Below are 19,688 nucleotides of genomic sequence, written 5' to 3' on the forward strand. Positions count from 1 at the left end.
TCCTCTACTATTCTCCATCCCTACCCAAACCAATTCTACATCTTGATCTCCTAAACCAAGATAATCTCTAACTATTGCAACAATGCCCTCTTTGATTGACAGTACTACCCAATCACCTTTACCTAGCTTGCTATTCTTCTTGAATGTCACATACCCCTCAATATTCAGGACCCATTCCTTATCCTGCAACCATGTCTCCATAATGGCTATCATATCATATTTATTTACTTCAATATGCGCTATCAATTCATTTACTTTGAATGTGTGTAGCATTCATAACCGATACAGAAAGTACAAAAGTTTTGTCTTTTTGTTATCTTTGTAGCATCCAATCTTGATTGTTGGTGTATTCTTAGGTTTTTTCTTTCCATCCCTTCCTGCCATTCTCTGACCCTCATTTCTCATATTACTATTTTGCTCTCCTGCCTTGACTCTACCCCTTGATCTGTTACGTCTACTCAAACTTGTTCCCTCACCTCCCCAGCCTTATTTAGTTTTAATCCCTCTCCACTTCCCTAGTTATGTGGCTCGCTAGAACACTGGTCCCAGCACAGTTCAGGTGTAGATTGCCCCAATCGTACAGCCCCCACTTTCCCCAGTACTGATGCCAGTGCCCAGCGAATCGGAATGCATTTTTGCACACCAACCTTTGAGCCACGCATTCGCCTCTCTAATTTTATTTGCCCTATGCCAATTTGCATGTTGCTCAGGTTATAATCCAGAGATTATTACCTTTGAGGTTCTTCCTATTTTGGTACCTAGCTCCTCATACTGACTATGCAGAACCTCTTTTCTTGCCCTGCCTATGTCATTGATACCTACATAGACCACGAAAACTCTTTCCACAACTCCAGTCTTGACCATGTTCTAGGCATCAGGTGGAAGACAAATTCACAGAATTTTAACAGCACAGAGGAGGCCATTCGACCCATCGTGTCTGACTGGCTCTCCAAATGAGTATTATGACCTAGTGCTGTTGTCTTGTCTTTATCCTATACAGCTGCACATTGTTTCTATTCAAATAATCATCTAATGCCCTCTTGAATGCCTCGATTGAACCTGCCTCCACTACATTTCCAGGCAGTGCATTCCAGACCTGAACCACTGATGTGAAAAAGTTTTTCCTCATCTCATGTTTGCTGCTTTCGCAAATCACTTTAAATCTGTGCCCGCTTGTTTTTGATCCTTTTACGAGCAGAAACAGCTTCTCCCTATCTAAAAACAAAAAAACTGTGGATGCTGGAAATCCAAAACAAAAACAGAATTACCTGGAAAAACTCAGCAGGTCTGGAAGCATCGGCAGAGAAGAAAAGAGTTGACTTTTCGAGTCCTCATGACCCTTCGACAGAACTTGAGTTCGAGTCCAAGAAAGAGTTGAAATATAAGCTGGTTTAAGGTGTGTGTGTGTGTGTGTGTGTGTGTGTGTGTGGGGGGAGGGGGGGGGGGGGGTGGAGAAAGAGAGAGAAGTGGAGGGGGGAGGTGTGGTTGTAGGGACAAGCAAGCAGTGATAGAAGCAGATCATCAAAAGATGTCACAAACAACAGGACAAAAGAACACAAAGGTGTTAAAGTTGGTGATATTATCTAAACGAATGTGCTAATTAAGAATGGATGGTAGGGCACTCAAGGTATAGCTCTAGTGGGGGTGGGGAGAGCATAAAAGATTTAAATATATTTAAGAATAATGGAAATAGGTGGGAAAAGAAAAATCTATATAATTTATTGGAAAAAAAACAAAAGGAAGGGGGAAACAGAAAGGGGGTGGGAATGGAGGAGGGAGCTCAAGACCTAAAGCTGTTGAACTCAATATTCAATCTGGAAGGCTGTAAAGTGCCTAGTCGGAAGATGAGGTGTTGTTCCTCCAGTTTGCGTTGGGCTTCACTGGAACAATGCAGCAAGCCAAGGACAGACATGTGGGCAAGACAGCAGGGTGGAGTGTTAAAATGGCAAGCGACAGGGAGGTTTGGGTCATTCTTGCGGACAGACCGCAGGTGTTCTGCAAAGCGGTCGCCCAGTTTACGTTTGGTCTCTCCAATGTAGAGGAGACCACATTGGGAGCAACGAATGCAGTAGACTAAGTTGGGGGAAATGCAAGTGAAATGCTGCTTCACTTGAAAGGAGTGTTTGGGCCCTTGGACGGTGAGGAGAGAGGAAGTGAAGGGGCAGGTGTTGCATCTTTTGCGTGGGCATGGGGTGGTGCCATAGGAGGGGGTTGAGGAGTAGGGGGTGATGGAGGAGTGGATCAGGGTGTCACGGAGGGAGTGATTCCTATGGAATGCCGATAGGGGGGGTGAAGGGAAGATGTGTTTGGTGGTGGCATCATGCTGGAGTTGGCGGAATTGGCGGAGGATGATCCTTTGAATGCGGAGGCTGGTGGGGTGATAAGTGAGGACAAGGGGGACCCTATCATGTTTCTGGGAGGGAGGAGAAGGCGTGAGGGCGGATGCGCGGGAGATGGGCCGGACACGGTTGAGGGCCCTGTCAACGACCGTGGGTGGAAAACCTCGGTTAAGGAAGAAGGAGGACATGTCAGAGGAACTGTTTTTGAAGGTAGCATCATCGGAACAGATGTGACGGAGGCGAAGGAACTGAGAGAATGGGATGGAGTCCTTACAGGAAGCGGGGTGTGAGGAGCTGTAGTCGAGGTAGCTGTGGGAGTCGGTGGATTTGTAATGGATATTGGTGGACAGTCTATCACCAGAGATTGAGACAGAGAGGTCAAGGAAGGGAAGGGAAGTGTCAGAGATGGACCACGTGAAAATGATGGAGGGGTGGAGATTGGAAGCAAAATTAATAAATTTTTCCAAGTCCCGACGAGAGCACGAAGCAGCACCACCCCATGCCCATGCAAAAGATGCAACACCTGCCCCTTCACTTCCTCTCTCCTCACTGTCCAAGGGCCCAAACACTCTTTTCAAGTGAAGCAGCATTTCACTTGCATTTCCCCCAACTTAGTCTACTGCATTCGTTGCTTCCAATGTGGTCTCCTCTACATTGGAGAGACCAAACGTAAATTCGGCGACCGCTTTGCAGAACACCTGTGGTCTGTCCGCAAGAATGACCCAAACCTCCCTGTCGCTTGCCATTTTAACACTCCACCCTGCTGTCTTGCCCACATGTCTGTCCTTGGCTTACTGCATTGTTCCAGTGAAGCCCAACGCAAACTGGAGGAACAACACCTCATCTTCCGACTAGGCACTTTACAGCCTTCCGGACTGAATATTGAATTCAACAACTTTAGGTCTTGAGCTCCCTCCTCCATTCCCACCCCCTTTCTGTTTCCCCCTTCCTTTTGTTTTTTTCCAATAAATTATATAGATTTTTCTTTTCCCACCTATTTCCATTATTCTTAAATATTTTTAAATCTTTTATGCTCTCCCCACCCCCACTAGAGCTATTTCTCCCTATCTACTCCGTCCAGCCCCCTCATGATTTTGAACATCTCTATCAAATCTACTCTTAGCTTCCTTCTCTCCGAGGAGAACAGTCCCAACTTCTCCAATCTATCCTCATCGCTGAACTTTCTCATTCCTGGAACCATTCTTGTAAACCTTTTCTGCACTCTCTCCAATGTGTTCGCATCCTTCCTATAGTGTGACGCCCAGAACTGTACGCAATATTCCAGATGAGGTCTAACGGGAGTGTCTTATATAAATTCAGCATAACCTCTCTGCTCTTGTACTCTGTGCCGCTGTTAATAAAGCCCAGGATAATATATGCTTTATTAACTGCTCTTTCCACCTGTCCTGCCACCTTCAATGAACTGTGAACATAAACACTCAGGTCTTTCTGATCCTGCACCCCCTTCAAAGTTTCACCCATCATTTTATATTGTCTGCCCATGTTCTTCCTCCCAAAATGCATCACATCACACTTCTCCGCATTGAACTTCATCTGCTACCGATCTGCCCACTCTGGCAACTTGTCTATCTCCTCTTGAGGTTCCACATCATCCTCTTCGCAACACTCCCAAGCTTTGTATCATCTGTAAACATTGAAATTGTTCCCTGCACACCAAGATCTAGGTCATTAATATGTGTCAGGAAAAGCACGGGTCCCAACACCGACCCCTGGGGAACTCCACTACAAACCTTCCTCCGGCCCGAAAAATATCCATTGACCGTTACTCTCTGCTTCCTATTTTTCAGCCAGTTTTGTATTTACGTTGCTACTGTCCCTTTTATTCCATGAGCAATAACTTTTCTCACAAGTCAGTTGTGTGGTACTGTATCAAATGCCTCTCGATAGTCCATGTACTCCATTGCCCTCTTTGACCTTTTCTGTTAGCTCTAAAAACTGTTGGTTAAGCATGATTTCTCCTTCTCAATTCATGCTGGCTGCTCCTCATCAACCTATATTTTTTCATGTGACTACTAATTCTATCCCGAATAATTCATGATATTAAAGCACTTGAGTAAGCTATATTACCAAGTCTAATAACTTTTCTGAAATATAGACACCTCTGGTTGCCTAGTAACCTATGTTGGATAAAAGATGGGAATAACCTAAAGAATCTTTTGTTTAAAGAGCTTACAAATGCTTCACTGGGTCAGCCAGGGTGCTATTTGAAGACATTTGAAAGCAGAGTTTGAAAACATTTAGCATCGATAGCACAACCTAAGAAGGTATGGCTAATAACAGGCAACCCTTCAGGAATGAGATGCCTCGGGCAGCCCAAGAGGCTGAAAAAAGGTGGTTGAGAGAGAGGAAAGAAGAGATCAAAGAGTAAGCAAAGCAGGTTTCATATGTCAGTATTGCATGGGCTATATATGGGTATATGCTTACCTCATCTTTGGCGAAGTCTGTCATTCAAGAATTGGACTTTTCAGCCACACATCTTGCAGCAAGGCAAAGTAATGATTGTTTTGGTGCTTACACGATCACCTTTTGAGATGGACAGTTGTGACATTCAAAGATTTTCAGCTTATAATGTGAGAAATTTGATTGCTTTCTGGCTTATGAAAGTAGCCATGAAATAAATTGATATGCAAGTTGCAAATAACTTCCACTACGGAGTTTTCTACGTGTGATATTTAAAAGTCTCAGATAAATTAGCATTTTCTATCCCTGAGCACAAAATGTACAAGTTCCACCACAGCTTACTGTTTCCTCTGCTTACTTTCTTTCCTGTCCAACCCTGAAAGTGTAGAGAAAGGAAAGGGTGTGTAGCCCACCATTACAGCCTCTCATACATCAGCTCCAAGCACATTTCTTCATGCTAAAAGGAGTGATGACACAACCACCCACATACTCTAGAGTGACTTCAAACAAAGCTCTGTTTTACAAAAAAAAGTTATATTATGCCAGAATGATGACAATAGAAGTGCCAGTTCAATGGTAGCACTCTACTTTTCTGAATCAGGTTTCATGTTCCACTCTGGGATTTGAGTACTGGATTCAGACTGACATCAGGGAATGCTGCATTGTTGGAGATACAATCATTCCTGATGCTCTCAGATAAGCATTAAGATTCCATGATGCCATTTCCCCAGTGGCTGAACCAATATTTATCTTTCAATTAATATCAAAAACTGATTTCCTGTTCATACATTTCATTGCTAGATGAGGATGCTGCATCTGTCTACACAACAAAAGTGATTCCTTGTCTAAAATCCATGTGAAAGGCAATATATAACTGGAAGCTCCTGGTTGTCAAGTCTATATTGAGTTAAGAGCTATGCCACAAAAGCTCCTCTTAATGTATTACATTTATACTATGTGCTAAAATGAATCAGATAAAAAAATTAAGTAAATTTCATTGGACGGACATATAAAAAGATGATTTTAATAATGAACTATATTCCTTTGAGATTTTGTTCCAATGCAGGTGCAGGCAACCAGTACAAATTAGCTTATTGTGTTTAAGACTGTTTGTTTATGTATTGAAAGTCCAACTGAAGTTAATTCTCAAAGGAAGGTGTTTCATTATTTGAAATATACCTCCATGAAATACAAATATATCTTAAAATCTCAAATAGTGTGTAAGCTAGCATTCTGTATACTTGATCTAGGAGGAGAAAATATTTATTTGGTTCTTGCTTTATATCTGTTGCAAATAACTTGTTCAGGAGTGAGGCCAATTCCACACTGCTTTCTTTGATCCCAAAGGGAGCAGCAACAGTGTGATTGGTCCATTATTCATGCAGGGACAGACAACTCTAGAAAGCCTCACTATAAATATTTAATTAACAGCCTGAGGTGGCTTCTAACTGTGGTTTTTAGTGCATTGTTGTAAATTGCTAGGTTTGTTCAGCTATCTGCTGGAAAATGTTTACTTACCTAGCAGGGGAGACACCATGATCATGGTTCTGCCAGGGCAATGTTGTGAAGCAATGGCTATGACCAATCGAACCCCATACCATGGGGTACCTAACACCGTCCGAGTCATGGTGAAGGACAGCGAAGGAGGAGTAGCTATGCATCGAGCCTTCTTCGACAAGAGGATCCTGTTGAAGGCGTGTGGATTCGAAGCTGCGGAGATCTACTGCCTGCAAGATTTCCCCAGCGCTGGATATTTTGACGTGACGTTCAAGCGAGTGGCAGCTTGCATCAAGTTCCGGAAGGTGTTCGAGGAGAAGAAAGACCTGCCAGAGATGAAGATCCTAACGACGGAGCCGCTCTTTGCTCTGCAGCTGCAACGGGACTGAGTGGTAAAGGTGCATCTTTACAACCCCCACGTCCCTGTTGCCGATGTGCTCACTTTCCTCGCCAGGTACTTCGACAAGGTTGGGAGCTGCAGCGAGGTTAGAGACGCCTTTGGGATCTGGACATGCAAATGCCAGGTTAAGGTCATGCTCAAGACCGATGGTAAAGGAGCCAGCTTCCACCCTCCTTCCAGCTTCACTATCGGGGGGAGCCGTGGCTACCTTGTCTATGCTGGGCAACCCAAACTTTGTCACTCGTGCGGCAAGGCTGGTCATGTGGTGGCCAACTGTAGCGCCGCCCTCTGCAAGAACTGCAAACAGGAAGGGCACCAGACAGAAGACTGCAAACAGACTAAGCGCTGCAACCTGTGTGGTGAGGCAGGTCACCTTTACAGGACCTGCCCCAAACGCTGCCGTACTTATGCACAGGCAGCCAAAGCCAACGAGGGGGAAGCAGAAGAAATGCTTCGTGTCACTCCAGCCGCCAAGGCCCCCAGGGAGAACAATAGGACAAAGGAGGACACAGAGAGAGACAAGGTGGAGGAAAAGATTGAGGTAACAGATGGCCAAACAACAGCACTGCCCCCTGAACCTCCCACTCCTCAGGAGACCGAATCAATGGAGGAGGAGGAGGCAGCAGCGGAAAATCAGCAGGGGGAGTGACAGCTGGTGAAGAGAGCCAAAAGGAAGAAGGGGCTAAGAAGGGACCAAGCCACTTCCCAGACAAATGGCAAGAGGCGTCTCCCATCCGACATGGATGACAAGGGCAGCTGCTCTTCAGACGAAGACGGGCCAGGGTGGCACCGACAGAAGAAGCGGCAAACCGCTAGGGAGTTGGAGGACGAGACACCCGAGCTCCAGAACATTGGAGTCAATGAGGAGACCAGCGCACCCCAACTTTGCCCACAAACCGAAGAGGCCAGCGCACCACAGCCCCAGGAATCTGGGAGCAGTGAGGTGCTCAGCGCACCCCAGCTCCGGGAAGCCGGGAGCAGCAACGCCCCAGAGGGGGAGAGGATTGGAGAAGCTTCTCCAACAAAGGTCATTTCAAATCCTGCTCTCTGCACTAACTCCCAGATGCCACCTGAGCAGAACATTGCCAATGGGGTGGTTCAGGACAGTTTCCTCAGCCCATCCAAAGTGAGGCAAATTGAGCATGCAATGGGTATGAAGGAACAGACCAAAGGTCTGGGACTCTCAGAGACAACAAGTTTGGTAAGAGAATAAATGCTTTAAAATGGGTTTAAAGATTGTATCCATAAATGTGCGTAGCATTAGATCTACTACGTGATGTGTTGCGACCTTGGACTACCTTGCCAAGGTCAAAGCTGACCTGTTGTTTCTGCAGGAGTGTGCGAGACTGCACCTCAGCTCCTACAGGCAATGGTCACAATGGTGGTCCCACGGGCCATCAATCTGGTCGGGCGGAAGGGACTCTCGTTCCTCTGGCCTGGGTATTCTGCTGCGGGGAGGCAACTTCACCATCTCCCAGGTTAAGGAGGTGGTGGGCGGGCGCCTCCTCGTAGCATACGTAATGTACAAGAATGCTGCACTCCGGTTAATTAACTGTACGCCCCGTCACAAAGGGCCGAGCGGCTGGAGGTTTTTCAGCAGCTCCCACTGCTGCTGGCAACCTCCAGGCCGGTCATTCTGGGCGGTGACTTCAACTGCATCATCGATGCGGCTGGACGATCCAGTAGGGCCGACAGCAGATTGGACGCTGCATCCAGATCCCTGATGGAAACAGTAAAGGATGCCAAGCTGCATGATGTCTTCAGCAGCCCTGCAGACGGAGCGCAGCGTAGATACACCTGGTTGCGGCCAGACGGGTCCATCCGTTCCAGGATAGACTTCCTGTTTGTGTCCCATGCATTCGCAGTCAGATCCACCGACGTCAAGCCGGTGTTTTTCTCTGACCACTGCCTCCTACTGGCTGACTGCCACTTAGGGAAGGACCAGAAGGTAGGCAGGGGGGCATGGAAGCTAAACGTGCAACTGCTGATCCCAGAAAACATTGGGGAGCTCAAGAGGGATTGCAAAGGTTGGAGAACCGTGAAACCCCTCTGAGTCCCTGACACACTGATGGGAAATGATCAAGGGAAACATCAAGAGGTTTCTCATCCTCAAAGGCACCCAGAAAGCTAGAAAGGAACAGAGGGAAATGTCCCGACTCCAGAAAAACTTGCAGAATCTGCTCCGGCTGCAGTCGATGGGGGTCGATGTCAAGGAGGAACTCCAAGAAGTGAAGAGCCAGCAAGCCTCGCTCTTTGCCTTGGAGGCCTCCAAGATCATCTTCCGTTCCAGAGTCCGCTCCATGGAGCAGGATGAGACGTGCTCACGTTTCTTCTTCCAAAAGGTACACAGAGAGAGCTCTGTGATCAGCAGCCTGAAGGAAGAAGATGGCTCAGTAAACTCATCGCAGTCCGACATTTTGAGGATCAACAAATCCTTTTATGCCGGATGGTATGACGTGAAGCCCACAGACAGCATGGCCTCCCAGTCCTTCCCGTCCTCTATCACGGAGGTCTTCGACGACAGTACACGGGAGAGCCTGGACAAACCGCTAACTCCTGACGAACTGACTAAGGCCCTTGAGTCCTTTGAGAAGAGTAAAACTCCCGGAAGCGACGGCTTGCCGGTGGAGTTGTATTCGGCTCTGTGGGACTGGATCGGCCCAGACGTGCTAGAAGTGTACGAGAGTATGCTTCTGGCCGGCAGTATGTCAGAATCCATGAAGAAAGGCATTATCACCCTCACCTACAAGCACAAGGGGGAAAGGGAGGAAATTAGAAATTGACGACCCATTTCACTGTTGAATGTGGATTATAAAATTCTGTCCAAGGTCATCGCCAATCAAGTCAAATCCACTCTGGAATTGGTGATTCACCCTGACCAGACCTGCACTGTGCCAGGCAGGAAGATCTCTGACAGCCTCGCGCTGCTCAGGAATATGATTACCTATGTACAGGACAGGGGTGTGGATACCTGCCTCATCAGCCTGGATCAGGAGAAGGCCTTTGACAGAATATCACACCCTACGTGGTGGATGTGCTCTCCAAAATGGGGTTTGGGGACGGAATTCGCAATTAGATCCAACTGCTCTACACTAACATCAGTAGTGCAGTCTCAATCAATGGGTGGGAATCAGATAGCTTTCCTATTAAATCTGGAGTCAGGCAGGGCTGTCCTCTCTCACCTGTTCTTTTCGTGTGTTGCATAGAACCCTTTGCTGAGTCCATCAGGAAGGATCCGGGCATAAGAGCAGTGATGATCCCAGGCAGTGGAGGCACTCAGATCAAAGCCTCCCTGTACATGGACGATGTCGCCGTCTTCTGCTCTGATCCGCTGTCGGTGCGCAGACTTATCCACATCTGCGACCAGTTCGAACTGGCCTTGGGAGCCAAGGTAAATCGTGGGAAGAGCAAAGTCATGTTCTTCGGGAACTGGGCTGACCGATCCTTTGTCCCCTTCACTGTCAGGGCTGATGGTCTAAAGGTGCTGGGGATATGGTTCGGAGGGACCAGGGCATGTGTTAGAAACTGGAACGAGTGAGTCTCTACGGTGAAAAGGAAACTGGGCATGTGGGAGCGATGCTCCCTCTCCATTGCGGGTAAGAACCTGGTCATCAGGTGTGAGGCACTCTCGCTGTTGCTGTACGTGGCGCAGGTCTGGCCCATTCAGACTCCTGCGTGGTGGCGATCACCCGAGCCATCTTCCGCTTTATCTGGAGGTCGAAAATGGATTGTGTCCGCAGGGATGCGATGTACAATCCTCTAGATAAAGGGGGGAAAAAACATGCCCAACATCGTCCTCATACTGATGGCCACCTTTGTGTGTGGCTGCATCAAGCTGTGTGTAGACCCTCGGTACGCAAACACCAAGTGTCACTGTGTGCTGAGGTTCTACCTGTCCCCAGTGTTGCGAAGGATGGGTCTGGCCACGCTGCCACGGAACACTCCTAGTAGTTGCCGTACCACCTGTCCCTCGTGGAAAAAGTTATTCAGAAAATCACCTTTGACCACAGGTCCATCAGGCAGTAGTTGGCACGTAACGTCTTAGAGGCCCTGCGGGAAAAGGAGAGGGTGGATCCAGTGGGGTGGTTCCCCGAGCAGACTGTCAAAGCCATTTGGCAGAATGCCTCATCGCCAGAACTTTCCAACAAGCACCAAGACGTAGCTTGGCTGGTGGTGAGAAAGGCCCTCCCCGTCAGATCCTTCCTACATGCCAGGATTCTCACCCCCTCGGTACGTTGCCATCACTGTGGTGGGGAAGAGACTGTTGTCCACCTCCTTATGGATTGTGCCTTTGCAAAGAAGGTCTGGAGAGAGATGCAGTGGTTTCTGTCGAGGTTCATCCTGAGCAGTTCTGTGACACAGGACTCTGTGCTCTACGGTCTGTTCCCAGGGACACACACCGAGACAAACATCAACTGCAGCTGGAGGATCATCAACTCGGTGAAAGACGCTCTTTGGTCTGCCGGAAACTTGTTGGTCTTCCAGTGTAAAGAGTTGTTCCCGACCGAGTGTTGCAGACTGGCACATTCCAAGGTCCAGGACTACATGCTGAGGGACGCACTAAAGCTTGGGGCAGCCGCCACAAAGGCGCAATGGGGAAAGGTCGCTGTCTAAGACCTTTCTGCCACAGTGCACCAAGGGACTGGGAACTGTTTAGAACCCCTTGGGCGGTACAGCTCAAAATGAATGTCTGCAAATGATTGTAATGTTCATTAATTGTATTGAAGCATTTCGTGATACACGTTGTAAAAGTTGAACCTGATTGTACTTTTGTGATGGGGATTTTGAAATGGTCTGGAATGTTCTTGAAGACATTTTACGAATAAAGTATATTTTTGCAAAAAAAAAATCTGCTGGAAAATGTTTAGGAAATAAAACCATTAAGATACTTTAAATGTGGACATTTTACATAAAAAATAGGTAATGTAATGGGATATAAGTTGTTTACTGCCCAAGGAGAACCAGGATAATTCACAGATGACTTCACTGCATTAAAATAGCTGCTTTCCTTCTGGGGATTGTACATATCGCTTAGTGTAACACTCACATAGCACTTGTTTTTCTTTTTACAAAGCTACCCGCTGTTGTTTTTAGTATTGTTGACAACACACTACATTTTATCAGCAAATCCTTTGGTGCGTTTCTGTGACACAGCAGTTCAGACTCCCCACCCCCCACCCCCCATCATCTTTCTCATAGGATTGAGACTTCTATACTGTTTGAGGCATAACTGAAAACAACATTTTTGTTTCTGAAGCTACTTTGTAAATGGTGATACAGATAGCAAAAAATAAATCAAGGTCTATAGTAGCAAAAGTTTCATGGGACATTTAGGCTCAACATGTTTCATCATCCCAAATTGTCCTTGTGAGTGTATACCTCAATTAGGGAATGAAAGTTGGAATAGCTTTTGTGGCAAAGGTGCAATTAGATTTTTTATAAAGCTCCCAGTTTGATGGTTTTTTGAAATGAGCAATTCAAACTTTCTAACAACGCTCATTCTTTTTCTTCTCCCACCCCACGACCAAGGAAGTTCATCAGGTGCTCTTGTCCATCACAAAGCTGTGTAAACTGATCTTGCATAATAAACCATTTACAATTTAATTTGGTTCTTCTATTCTGTTGAATGGTGGTGATGTTACCTGTCTGTAAGGTGACACTCCAGCATTAGAAACCTTGCATTTTTGCAACCTGAATTTGAGCGTACACTGCGATTCTAGTCTGTAAAACTCATACGGAATATGCACACTTGGAGTATCAATATAGCCCACACTTATAACAAGTTATAAGACCTTCAAATTTTATAATGCACTTCATGTATTCAGGATGTCCCTACTGTTTCCATTAGGGTTCCACAGGGCCTGTAACTGGCTCTCTTGTTTGTGGTACATATCAATGATTTAGAGTTAAATGTGGGACACTTAATTTAAGTTTTCAGATGATCTGAAAATTGTGGTTGGTAGGAAGAAAATTGGAGCCTTCAGAAAAGCATCATTGGTGGGGTGGACAGAAAAGTGGCAAATGGCATACAATCCAGAGAAGTTTGAGGAAATGTGTTTAAGGAGGGAAAACAATCAAGGAGATGCGCAATAAATGGTAAGTGTCCGAGAGGTGTGGAGGAACAAAGGGATCTTGGAGTCTTGGAGTATATGTCTCCAGATCCCTGAAGGTAGCAGGCCAGGTAGATAAGATGCCCACGAAGGCATTTGGGATATTTTCCCTTTTAGTCCGAGACCTGGAACATATGTGCAAGGTATTTATGCTAGAACTAGTAAAATGCTAGTTAGACTGCAGCTGGAGTGGGATTTTTAGGCCCTTTGTGGTGAGTGTGGAGACAGGCGGGTGGAAAATTCCTGTTACTGGCTAAGATGCCTGTTTGTTGGCACTATGCTGCCCCCAGGCGATTTTCCCAGAGAATGGAGAACAGCAGGGCTACCCATCCACAAGTCACAGGGAACCAATTGAGCTTATCAAAGGCCTATTAAGGACTATTGTCAGAAGCTGACTGGAATTTTCCAGTCAGCCCCTGGTCTCTACCCACCTCCCCCTGAAAAGTGTCAGGGATTAGGCCAGTTGCCTGGAGGACCAGGGCTTGGTTGGGGGTGTGGGCATCTCCAGGCATGCTTTGAGGCCCTCCTCACCTGCCTGGCCTCAGCTGTGACTGCAGGTTGTTTAATGGAGGGACTCCCCTCCACAATGGTGACCTGCCTGATGAAGGCATTTTTTAATACAAACAAGAATATAAAAAGTTGGACAGAGTGCCTCCTACCTGAACTGCAAGTTGCTGCTCCTTCTGTTCTGCAGGGCCTCCCATTGGCCCTCCAACTTTGAGAGCCCAACCGCTGTCATTAATTGGATGGCGAGCCCAACTTCTGACCACTATAATTGGCCATTTTCGGGAAAATCATTATTGGGTGTCTGTTCCCCACAAAGTGCAAGGCTATGGACCTCCATTTGACCCTGGTATTGGAGTCCCGACCCAAAGAGTAAAATCCTGCCCCAGTATTGTACACAGTACTCCAAGTGTGATCTAATTAAGTTGTATACAGTTTGAACATAACTTCTCTGCTTTTCAATTCTATCCCAATATAACAGAGCCTATTACTTGGTTGGTTTTTTTCTGGTGTAATAATAACCTGGGCTGCTACATTGTAATTTGTTTATCTGCACCCCAGATCACTCTGTTCCTCTACTCCATTTTAGACATATTTCCAAGAAGTATGTGACCTTCTCATTCTTCCTGCTTAATTGCACCATCTTACATTTATCTGTATTGAGATTTATTTGCCAGTTGTACCCAGATCCCGCAAGGTTATTAATATCTTCTGTGTTTTGTGCAGCTTTCTCCTGTATTAATTGCACCCATCCCACATGCCCCAAATTTGGTGTTATCTGCAAACCTTGAAATGGTACTTCCAATTTAGGTGGAAAGGAAAGTTGGTCATATGGTTCCTTGTGAGGGAAAATATCTATAGATTGCAAGAAGATAGCAATGGACTGATCAAATGGGGCAGAAAAGTGCTGAATGGAATTTAATCTAGAGAAGTGTGAGGTAATGCATTTGGGAGGGAAAACAAGATGAGAAAAAACACAATAAATGGTGGGAATCTGAAAAGTGTGGAGAAACTGGGACTTTTGAGTGCATGTTCACAGACTCCTGAAGGTAGCAGGAGAGATGAGGTGGCATGTGGGGTACTTTCTTTCATTAGCTGAACCTAGAATATAAGAGTAGGGAGGTTATGTTAGAGCTGTACAAAACACTGGTTAGGTCCCAGCTAGCACACTGCACTGCCATTTTCAGCTAGAAGTGTCGGGTGTATGATCCATTTCAGCCTCTTCCCGAGTCCCCATCACCATGGATGCTAGTTTTCAACTAATTCACTTCACTCCATGTGATATCAAGGAATGGCTGAGTGCACTAGTTACAGCAGAGGCTGTGGGCCCTGACAACACCCTGGCTGTAGTGCTGAAGATGATTTCCAGGACTAGCCGCACCTTTAGTCAAGCTGTTCCAGTACAGCTGCAATATTGACATTTACCCGGTAAAATGAAAAATTGCCTGGTATGTTGTGTTCACAGAAAGCAGGATGAATCCGATCCAATCAATTGCCATCGCATTAACTTACACTCAATTATCAGAAAAATGAAAATGTGTCATCAATAGTGCTATCGTGCAATGCTTACTCACTAAACCTGCTCACCAACGGTCAGCTGGGCTCCTCCAGAACCATTTGGCTCTAGATCTCATTAGCGCCTTGGTCCAAATATTGGCAAAAGAGGTGAGGTGAGAGTGACTGTCCTCAGTGTTCAGGCAGCATTTGACGGAGTGTGACATCAAGGTGCCTGAATAAACCTGAAGTCAGTGGAAAGTCACGTCCAATGAATGAATTAAAGAAATGCCTGAGCCCAAGTCATTCATGTGATCGTTATTCCTAGCACTGATCCTTGTGGGACAACTCTGCCCACCTTTTGTTGGTATGAATAACTGTTAAGTGGCTGCTGTCAAATGTTTAATGTTGTTGAGTCTACACATTGTTACCTTGCCTTTCATAAGACTAAACTCTGCTGGAGACCATCTCTGGGCCTTTGAAGGAAGATGCATGATTCCCAAATCTAACATTGCTTTCAGATTACATTTGGCTCAGAATGCTGTAATAACTGGAAATGACAGTTTGTGTGCTGAAATTAATGTTCTCCTTTTGCCTGTGTTATGACTGATGCAGTTGGTAAAGTGGAGTTATTTAATCCCAGAGGGAAACTTTAAACAACTGTCATAACCTATGATTTTAAGTGCTATGTTTGAGATGCAACTTTAAATTCAGGAATCAGACCATCAGTTCTTGAGGTTTTACATTAACTAAAGGAAACATTTTATTTATTTACACAGGTTAAAAATATATCTACACATGGCTACAAATGACTGCTATCATAACTTTTAACAAGTTCCCAAACTAATCTCCATTAAGGCAACAGCAACCCATGGACTTAACCAGATACCAGGCAAAGCATTTTCACCTTACGAATTCAAAATGAAGTTCTTTTCACTTTTGATAAAAACAAAAAACTGCGGATGCTGGAAATCCAAAACAAAAACAGAATTACCTGGAAAAACTCAACAGGTCTGGCAGCATCGGCAGAGAAGAAAAAAGTTGACATTTCAAGTCCTCATGTTGAAGGGTCATGAGGACTCGAAACGTCAACTCTTTTCTTCTCCGCCGATGCTGCCAGACCTGCTGAGTTTTTCCAAGTAATTCTGTTTTTGTTTACTTTTCACTTTGGTTGCTATGGAAACAGTTGGAGGCTTACAGCTGTCTTTTGACCTCACATTGCCTCTGCTTTGCACACCTGAAAACTGCTGAAGTTATATCTTTCACTCCCATTGAATGTTAATTCTCATTGTATCAACAACCTCTGAACTAAACCCCTCTAACAATAAAACCCCTTCATAATACCAACTTTTAGTAATATAAGCATATTGCTTGGTATCTGCTAAATAGGTGTCAGTTTTCACCCCACTTCTTGAATGCGCTATTCAAAATATGCAAATGCACACTAGCTCTCTTACGTATCAAAACTAGTACCTAGCAAAGCACCCAGACTAGCTGTCTTTAATCCAGTTAAGACACACCCACAGACTAAACCTCTATTTTAAAAGAAAAATATTTTCAGCAATGTTATATACATTAATAGCTGCATAATAGCTTGCAAAGGACTGTCCACCATATAACCAAGTTTATCCAGGAACAGTAACAGAAAGCCATGCGGTGATCCTGCAACTTATTGCTCCTGTTCATGCAATGGCTGTTGAACCTTGTCAGGTTTTTCCATCAACAGATTTTCCTGGCATTATCCATGCTGCCTACCTGACTGTACGTGGTGCACCTGGTCAACTTATGGAGCTAGGATGAACAAAATGAATCTAGCAATTATCCTGTCATGACAGCATTCAAATCAAATTGGTACTTTTGGCTGCAGTGGGTTATCGGCCTTCCCAATGATCATGTAAATTGTGTTGTTCCAATTGTGAAGAACCGTGGTTGAGCTGGTATTCCAGGCCCTAGCATTGTGGCTATGCCAGAGTTTTTGGTACCTCTGTGTGTACTCTGTTTTCTGGAGTATGTTTTTCTAACATGGCTGTTGTCATCATGCCACATTTTATCATTGAATTTCTTTTGCTGAGCCCTTGAATCACTGACAGTGGACCGCATCATTAATATCAAATATAGCGGCTCAAAGGGCACAATCAGCTAACTCAAGACGGAGATTTCCATGGTCTTTATAGCTTACTTAGACGCTTCGCTATGCAATTAGAAACAGAGCCATAGGGATGGAGCTTCTAGAAGATTTATTACTCTGGCCAGACACAGCAGTTGAACAAGCAAAAAACATAATTTATGCAGTTCCCGCCTTGACCATCTGATTTAATCATTACCTCCAAGATGAGAAACTTCATTCATTTTTTTGTTTTTATTTGTGTGCAACATATGAAAGGCTACATGAAAGATTCCCTCTTCTTTGTTTTTACTTTTCAGACTCATAATTTTAAAATAAAATTTTGTGGCTCTAAAAGCTACACCACCAAATTACACTAAGTGTATAGTACAGAAAAAGGCCATTCAGCCCAACAGGTTTTATATTCTACTTGACTCTGCGCCCACCCTTCTTCTAACTGCATTAACATATTCTTTGATTCCTTTCTGCTGGCATACTTTACTGACTTCACCTTAAACACATCTATGCCATTTGCCTCAACTACTTCTGGTAGCCAGTTCCGCAGTCTACCCAGGTGGTTCTCCTGAATTCCCTATTGGATTTATCGATGACTATCTTGTATTTATGGTCCCAAGTTCTGGCCATGCCTGCAAGTCTAAATGCTTTATTATCGTCCACCTTTTTCATTATCTTAAAGACCTCTATCAGTTCATACTTGTTTACGTGCCTTTTTCTTTTTTTGTAATAATGACTTCTGATTTTATAATTGCACAACTTAATGTGTTATTATTGAATTAGCCTAGTGAGTTGTTGGAGGAAACTTTATATGATTGTTGACTGTTTGCTGTTAATCCTTCAACATGTCAAGATTGTGGACTCCCCAGCTCAAGCATGGGCTTTACTGCTTTTTTGCTTAGTGACTCCAAATCAGAAGAAAACCCTTGGTTTCTGATTGCCCTCTGCTACTGGTCTACAGCCTCTGGCAGGTTCTTTCTCTGCTTTTCTCAGCTGCTTCCAGGCTGACTTCAACTGCTTGTTTCTGAGAGAAATCACACAGCTTGGCAGGAAGAATAAAAAAAGAAGCATATTATTTAAATGGTGAGAAATTGCAGATGTCTGAAATTGAGGGCATTGATCTAGTGCATGAATCACAAGAGGTTAGTATGCAGGTGCAGCAAGTAATTAAGAAAGCTAATTCTCATTTATTGCAAGGGAATTGAATATAAAAGTAGGGAGGTTATGCTTCAGTTGTACAGCACACTGGTGACACCACATTTGGAATACTGTGTACAGTATTGGTCTCCTTATTTAAAGATGGATCTAAATACAATGGAAGCAGTTCAGAGAAGGTTTACTAAACCAATACCAAGAATGGGCAGTTTGCTTTATAAGGAAAGATTGGACAGACTAGGCTTGTATCCGCTGGAGTTTAGGAAAGTAAAAGTTGACTTGATTGAAGCATATTAGATCCTGAGGGGTCTTGACAGGGTGAATATGGAGAGGATGTTTCCTCATATGGGAGAACCTAGAATTAGGGGTCACTGTTTAAAAATAAGGGGTTGTTCATTTAAGACACAGATGAGAATTTTTTTCTCTAGAGAGTAGTGAGTTTTTGGAATTCCCTTCCTCAAAGGTTTTCGAGGCAGAGGTAGATAGTTTCTTAATAAACCATGGGGTGAAAGTTTACCAGGGTAGGTGGGAACTTACAATCAGACCAGCCATGACCTTATTAAATGGCAGAGCAGGCTCGAAGGGCCAAGTTGCCTACTCCTGCTCCTAGTTCATATGTTTGTATGTATGTAAAACCCAAAAGAAACCCCCCTACAATTGATCCCTCTGGCAACATGGCACACCTGGGATGTCTTAGAGATTTAAACTAATTATCTCCATGGGTCTGTTTACCAGCTTCTCAAACTGGGTGTTTTCATTTAACTTATATTTAAATATTTCAACCTCCAAAATAAAAATTATCTTCCTAAAATATATAAATCATGAACTTATGAATTTGTAACACAATCAAATATCCTCTTAACCATTCATTTTCTAAAGAGAGGAGCTCCCAGCTTCTCCAATCTATTCATATAACTATCATCCTTCGTTCCTCAAACCATTCTCATAGATCTTTTCTGCACCATCTTGAATGCCTTCACACCCTCCTGAAAGCATGGTGTCCTGAATTAAAAACAGTCCTCCAGTTGGGGTCAAGTACTTGAGGGAGGGGATACCTATGGAACTAGTCATAACCTTTCCATTTGTTATTTTTAGAATTATTGGCATTATATTGTTTACGGCCAATACAAGTTCTGTTGTGCATCTTGCTTGCGTATCTGCCCAGGATTTCATTAACACACTGATTTTTTTTTATAGACTTTTCTTGCACCTGTCAACCAAGTCTTTCCTGCAGAAGAAGATAATAAAAAGGATGTAGAAGATAACTGTAAGTAGGACATGTGTTCCAGGACATGGTTAGCACATACACTTTGCTAACAGCCTGAAGGTCTGTGCTGCCAAAGCTCTGAATGCAGTATTCACGCTGACTTTGAACAGTTTGAACTCTTAACTCAAAGTAAAATGTTTAGTAAACCATTCTAAAAATACACAACACTTGATGACCTTCACATCTTTCATAGCATGGAAGCAATCCCATCTGTTTGTTCAGGTTTTCTAAAGCATACTGCTAGACACCTTTGTGATGAATAGAGATTTATTCTGAATTAATATTTATCTAATTTACAGCTTGGGCAATTTTTCCTGAAAATGCAACTCCTTATTAGACCCCTATTATTGCAAGGGATTGTAATTTATTTCCCATGCTACGA

General features: G+C 44.4%; 1 protein-coding gene across 4 annotated transcripts in view; it reads left to right on the forward strand.

Moving 5' to 3' along the window:
* myo6a (myosin VIa) overlaps window positions 1-19,688 on the forward strand; it is a 374,163-nt gene that overhangs the window by 124,158 nt on the left and 230,317 nt on the right. For all 4 annotated transcript variants that reach the window (XM_041215736.1, XM_041215766.1, XM_041215745.1 and 1 more), the window contains exon 3: window positions 19,237-19,306. In XM_041215736.1, the coding sequence (XP_041071670.1) occupies window positions 19,237-19,306 (70 nt within the window). The remainder of the gene's footprint in view (window positions 1-19,236; window positions 19,307-19,688) is intronic.

Source organism: Carcharodon carcharias, chromosome 2 (assembly GCF_017639515.1).
Source record: "Carcharodon carcharias isolate sCarCar2 chromosome 2, sCarCar2.pri, whole genome shotgun sequence".
Taxonomy (NCBI): Eukaryota; Metazoa; Chordata; class Chondrichthyes; order Lamniformes; family Lamnidae; genus Carcharodon; species Carcharodon carcharias.